General features: G+C 38.0%; 1 protein-coding gene across 1 annotated transcript; it reads right to left on the reverse strand.

The window, feature by feature from the left end:
• tmem41aa (transmembrane protein 41aa) lies at nt 1-6,087 on the reverse strand. The gene is made up of 5 exons (XM_032566837.1): nt 5,832-6,087; nt 4,667-4,817; nt 4,246-4,407; nt 3,804-3,942; nt 1-2,549 (listed from the first exon to the last, which is right to left on the reverse strand). Exons 1-5 carry the CDS (start codon nt 5,990-5,992, stop codon nt 2,329-2,331), a joined length of 834 nt encoding a protein of 277 aa, XP_032422728.1. The 5' UTR covers nt 5,993-6,087; the 3' UTR covers nt 1-2,328.
• Between the last annotated feature and the right edge of the window lie 959 nt (nt 6,088-7,046).

The following is a 7,046-nucleotide window of genomic DNA, read 5'->3' on the forward strand; positions in this document are numbered from 1 at the left end:
AAAAGCTTGTTTTGTTTTTATTACTTGAAACACTTACACCTGCAAAACCCATCATTGCACAAAGAAGTCCTTGTATTACAACAACTCCACCAACAGGAGGGACTTTCAGAAAACAATATTGCACATCAGATTTAAATAGAAATAAATAAAGATGGTCCAATGTATTTTTCCAGCTCCAAACTGAGTCCTAATACAGAACTGACTGTGTTCATTAGCACCCTTGTAAAAAGCCTTGAAATAAATTAATTTTTTATTGGAGAAACAATATAACGCTAAAGCATTTTAGAAAAAACCAAGCTTTAATTTGAGTATAGTCAATTACATCACACTTATCCTAAATGCCTTTTTATAACCCTCTACTGCCAATCATGAAGCACTTTATCTTCTCCTGTAACATTTAACAAGGTTGGAGCATTTAGAGTCAGTTTCATACAGGATTGAGAAGCCCATAGAAGGTTATTCAGTCTTCTATCAACCATTTCATTTAAAATGGTGATAAAGAGCTCATAATGCCATCCACTAACCTTTATATGAAAAACAGGCGACAGGATCACACTAGACATGAGGGCTTTTCCACAGATTTGTCCTTTCCCCCCCCCCACACACTCAACACCCACCTACAGTGTTGCCCAAACTGCAGGTGCATAATTAGTCTGATCTGAGCAAAGCAGACATTTCCAGTTAGTTAAAACTCAAGTGATTTTATGCTTGTTAAGGTATAAAAGTTCCTCGCTGGTGTGTACAGAGTATGTAGGGGTAGCTAAGGGGACTTGGTGGCACTTTTAACCTCTCAACATCCTGTTCTGACTTGCCTTTCTTGCCCAGTCTTGGCTGTCACAGTTAGTCGTTTTAAAGATTCATTTTCTTATTGCTCTGGTTGTAAATAAGAGAAAGTTTAAGGAAGTAGCTTTTGAACTTCAACACAGATCAGTCTGACTTCTTGTCTTTTCCATTTTAAATAGTAGCAGTTTAAAAGTTTCTTGAAACAGCTCAACTTTGAAAAAATATATTAGAAGTTATATTCACTTTAAAAGAATTACAGCGAAATTTACAGTCTGTAAAAAAAAACAAAAAAAAACTTTTTCATGTTCTCCCACACCAAATGAATGTACTTAAACAAATACATTTTTCCAATGGGTTTGATGATCGATTTTGCTACAATGAAAGATTCCTTTACTTTAAGGCTTTTTACATATCTTAACTGGGTATATAAGCCAAGTGCTGGATTAAAATGTGATTTGTTTGTAAATGCTAACATTGTTGAACATTACATTACATTTAAAATAATTGACACCTCAATAATAGAAAAGGCAAATGCAAAACCTTTTTCAAAGAAAGGCATAAAAAAGTGCGCCCACAGCACTTTTCACAAACACACAATTCATAAAAAGAGGCAATAAAGAAAGAGTTTGTACCTCAAAGCTTCACCAGGTCAGAAATAACTTTACAGTTCAAATTCAGTAAAGAATTCAACAGTAAGAACGGAAAAGCATTCAATAAAAGCCCATCCTTACCCGCTTTAAAATATTAGGATGTGAAGATTTTTCTGCTCCACAAAAACAACAGTGGCCCTTCAGATTGTGAACAGGGGAACTCTGGATTTCCTGAAGTGACAGTGGGGTTTTGGCTGTGGCTTCAGTGGATTTAGTGAACGGAGCCTTTGTTCATCTGGGCTTTTTCCAGGCACATACAATGGCTTTAGATTCAAAAGTTTGGCCCCTTAGTTTTGTGCTTTTATATTAGTGAACATGTAAGGCCTGGTATGCTTTCATGTTGTGACTGACTGATGTGGATTCTTAAGACTAGCCAATTTTTAAGTTACAAATAGAAAAAGGACAAGCATAAACCCATGAGACATCATCTAATCTGCAGGAATACGGGCAGGCCTTTCGCGGTTTTCACATTAATATTTCAGTGAGTCCATGGAGGTAGAATTTAAAGGCCAAAACAAAACAGGCACTTTGAAAGCAAAGTTTAAACTAAAGCAGAACTCTTGTTGTCAAACATGAGTGAAAAAAGATCTTCTCTCCTCTTCATGATTCCTGTACATTCATACATTACACAAATACTGTAGCTACAAAACACCAAAACTGGAAAACATTTCTTTTTTTTTAATAAAAGTCCATCAAATGCATTTGTAATTTTTAGAAAAGCAGTGCTTCCTATTGATCTCCACACAATTCCGGCGGGTGTAAAGCGATCCATAACCAAAAACGACATAGGCGTAAAGGTTTTTTTAAACAGCTGCTACTTTGAAAATGTTTGCTCTGGAGAGCAGAAGGCATCTGAAAACTGAGTGGATAAAAACGTATAAACCCTCCAGCGGGGTCACTGCACCTTCTTATCCGAGTCAATTCCATTCTGGGGCTGGACGGCCAGCTTGATACGCCTCTGGCTGAGGCGCCGGATGAGGGCGCTGGGCACCAGAGCCACGCAGGCAATGGCCAGCAGCTGCAGGAGGTGCTCCCAGGAGAACAGGTCATCCAGCGAGGACACCTCGGACAGCATGGCGCCCATCTGCACACAGATGAAGTTGTAGGGCAGCAGGCCTGAAAATGAGTCATAAAATGTCAAAACAAACCACACTGAGAATGTTCAATCCTTATAGAAGTGCTTCATTTTTAAAATCTGTTTTCATTTAGTTTTGTCCTGTTTTTATTCTGTTTATTGACATGCTTTGTGATTTCTATCTTGAAAAATGCTGTATAAATAAAGTTTTACTTACTAAACAACAGATTTTAGTTCAGTTCTAAACAAGAATGACTGTGGGTTTGAGTAAAGTAAAAACATTCTGTTCTTATTCAGAAGATCAAATGGTAAATGGTTAATTGTGTCACAATAAAAGAAAAATTCTGAAACCAGGATGGCTATGTACAAAATGTCTTTATGTCCACTAAACTAGGGTGGAGGATCTATGCAGCTGTCAGCATTTTCTCTTTCAAAGGCCTGGGAAAGCTCGTCAGAATGCAAATACTAGGAGTATTTTTAAACTAAATTTGTAATTTTTAGGATTTTTAAACAAAACTCTGGTGGCCTCTGGCAATAACCTGAAAAAGGTTCAGAGCTGAGTCTTTTCTGAAAATTAGTAGTGCAAAATATGTGACTAAATCAACACAGAAATAGCTCACAAGATGCAAAAATCAACACTATTCTATGATCAGTTTCCAGTCATGAAACTTAAAGAAAATCTGTGGATGAAGCTGAAAAGAAGTGAGAAACAGAGAGGATCTACAGTAGTATTCTAGATGTTCTAACGCAATGGTCAGTCATTCCTTTTTAATTTTCTCCAATGAAATAACATGAAAGACAAATTGCTGTTCTGTTGGCAAAAAGGGGGTTATTCAAAAATTTAACAGCAAAGGTCTTCATAAAGTAGCAGTTATTGAGTGAAGCATGCTTATTTCTGAATATATCCATTCAGGTTAAAAGTTTGTTATACTACAGCAATATGTTTTTCAAACACCTCTAACAGAAGTGCTAAAAACGGTGTAGCACTCTGTAATATCTAAACTTTTTTTAATAATCAGTCTTTTGGAGAAAATAGGAATTAAAAACTGAAAGGAGTTTAAATTTTAAAAAATTTGCTAAAAGCTCACCATACTGTTAAGACTATATGAGAACCCTGGCTTTGTCTTATTTTGTCACTGACTTAATTTAGTTCAATGCGATCCTCATGTTTACATCAAAGGATCTGGATGAGGTCTGAAACAAAGTTATGTCTACAATGGTCTTTTCAGAGCTAATTTAATGCCAACCCTAAACAGAATAGTTTAGACTGAGGCACAACATACAGCAGCACCCACCAATAAATACTGAGAAAAAGAAGTATGTGATAGGGATGTTGACGATGGGGGCAGACATGTTCAGGAACCAGTTGGGAGTCATGGGAAAAAATCTCAGGAACAGCAGAAAGAAGAACAAACAGTCCCGATTGTCTTCCACCTGGAACAAACCGTGAGAAAGAAAGCTTTAGTGCCTTGCAAAAGTTTTCACATACCTGAACTTGGTCACATTTTATCACATGACAACCAGAAACCTCAATGTATTTTATTGACATTTTAGTTAATAGACTAAAAAAGTGTAACAAATAACTGATTCGGGGTTTTTTTTTTTTTTTTTTGCATAGTCAGTCCTAAAAATATATATTTTAATCCCTTGGATGCAATTAAAACAATAACATTTCTGTCAAAATAATTTTAATATACTAAATACAAAATAAATAAAAGGTGTTCAGTAACAGGGTACCTTTTTCTGTAGCATGGAAACTTTCTCTGGGAAAAGATTTATGATGTGTTGTTTTCCAAAGGCTTGGGAGAGGAGGTAGCACATGGTGGAGCCCACTGTGGTGAGCACACAGGCAAGGAACAGTCCTAGATACGGTCCAAAGATAGCTCCTGCAAGAATGTTCTGCACAGTGACAAGCAGGGATAAAAAGGTCTGCTGTTAGCACTTAACTTCACTCAGAGCAGGAGATGAGGGAAATTATTTCAGATATAAAAGTGTTTGGAAGTGTCAGGTGATGGATGACGGAAGAGTTATTGTTCACATTTTTCCTTCCTTGCACGCTTTTTAGCCACATTTTGATTTATTAGATTCTTTCTGAAACATAACTAAAGAACCTTAAGTTATTTTAAATACATCAGCGTTTTTATTGTCTTCCACTCACCAGGAAAGATGATCCAGGGATGGCAAACGACTGCTTGTAGAGGTATGCGCTGCAGAACAGGAGCAGGACATATGCGGTGTGCTCTGTTTTGTAAAACTGCAGGAGTTCAGACAGTTCCCGCAGGTCCTCCAGGTCTGATGGGAACTTCAATCTGTGGAAACATTCACTCTCAAGTTAGAACTAAAAAAAACCCTCCATAGTCCAGAAGAATGGTCTGCTATTGTGATTTTACAATCACACCAACAGTGTGACCACATGGCACCAAAATATATAACAGGAAGAAGGTAATCCAGCAGAGAAAGGGTGATGCTATTGGTGCAATGCTCTACTGGTCCCTGCCACACATGTTTAAATTACTTTGGCATGTATCAACCAACTAAGCATTTCTGCAGACAATGTACACCCTTTAATGGAAACTGTATTCCCCGAAAGCTGTGGTCTCTTTCACCAAGCTAATGTGTCCAACCGCAAAAACAAAATGGTTCGGGAATATTGTGAGGAGCACAGCAATTACAACCTCCAGATTTCCTGTTTCTTTTTACAAATGGACATTTGTGGGATGTGCAGTACAAACAAGTCTGATCCCATCTCGTAGCTGAACTATTATGTCTAATGGGGTCTAGCGGAGCCCGTATCTCAAAGGGTTAGGATTGCTTTGGCAGCAAAAGGGGCACCAACACGCTATCAGGCAGGTGGCCATAATGTGATATAATAGATATATCACTTCTGGGCTGTGGGATTCCCAGAACAAATTGGGGATTATGTTGAGGAGAGTCCTGTCAGAGTTGTGTTGTTATAATACCCTCGCAACCTGAGCTCAGATAAGCTCAATAAAAGTATGAATGGATGATAAACTTCTAAATAAACAATAAAATAAAAACGTACCGAGTCAAACATCAAGTAACTATGGTCGCTTCCAAACTTCTTAAAGACTACTAACTCGAGGAAATTACTGATCTGTTTGTCCTTAGTATTTCTTGGAAGAAGGCTGAACAGTAATAGTCATAAGGCGTAAAGTATTAGCAAAGCAATAGTGGAGCGAATAAATAATTTAACCCCAGAATTAAAAAAAATAAAATAAAATACATATAGAGAGAAAGAGTTCACCATCAGCCAGTGGGAAATTTTAACCTGGCTAACAGCTAACTGCTAACACCGGGGTCACCTGCTGAGTTCCCCGGAGACGTCGCAGGTCTGCTGGGACTCCTTCCCCTCTGGACACGGCTGAGGATGTCTTCGTGGTCCAGCGGGAAGATACAGAGACAGAGAGTAAAGGTACAGGGTGGCTCCGGTCACAACAACGGCTAGTCCAATAAGGGAGCGCATTCTCCCCGGTACAAAGTAAAACTCAACCACTTCTCTTCCCTTCCCCTCCTGAACGTTATCACTGAGCAGAACAATGTCCAACCGGGGTGGTGACGTCACGTCCTGGCGTAATCCAACTCCTGTCAAGGTTCACGGCTGGTTAAGATAAAGCACATTATTATTATTATTATTATTATTATTATTAGTATTAGTATTATTTATCACTTATATTAATATCCAGTACTTTACGATTCCCCAAAATAAGAGAATTTTAATCAACCTGAAGAGTGGAAATAAATGGAGATGTTAATTACGGCTCCGCTCCAGATGGGGGCAGCAGTGTACAGCTGGAACCGTTGAGGGACAAAAGCAGTGGTAAAGGGCAACGCCGAAGTTAGGATCAGAGTCGGTGTTTGAAAGCATTTAACTGCAGTCAGCATCTCCGGACTGCCTTTGATAAACTCCAGTTCATAATTTGAATATGGCCGCTCAAATATGACCTGAATTATGCTGCATTGAATAAATATTATTAAAATACATTTTGATCTGTGGAAATATGTGTTTGTAAGAAAGACATACACAAACAGCTAGACCCCCACAAATAAATAAGAAAGGAAGAAAATCAGTTTCTAAGCTCGTTTTATAATAAAAATGAAAGTGATTTAATTTCCCTTAAAAAGGGAGAATTATTTTTTAATCACTAAAAAAGTAAATTAACAAAAAAAAATTGATATTAGCTGAGAGAAGAACTCGCCTGACCCAGCTATATTTTGGTCCTCTCGCTACAGTGAGATCCTTCTTCAGCTGTCTACCAGCCTCTGACACTGGTCTGAGGACATTTTTGCTCTACTCCTCTACATCTTCAGCTCAACTGTTTCCACAGAATGCCACACATTTCCTTCAAACACCCTCTGATACATGGTAGCATTCATGATGAATATGGAGATGACTAGATCATACTACAGTAAATCAAAACCGTGACACTTCCACCTCCATACTTCACAGTTAGTACAAGGTTGTGTTCCTGGAACACTGTACTTATGTAACATGTCTTTTTTTTCTCTGGTGTCTGGAG

Source organism: Xiphophorus hellerii, chromosome 7 (genome assembly GCF_003331165.1).
Source record: "Xiphophorus hellerii strain 12219 chromosome 7, Xiphophorus_hellerii-4.1, whole genome shotgun sequence".
NCBI lineage: Eukaryota > Metazoa > Chordata > Actinopteri > Cyprinodontiformes > Poeciliidae > Xiphophorus > Xiphophorus hellerii.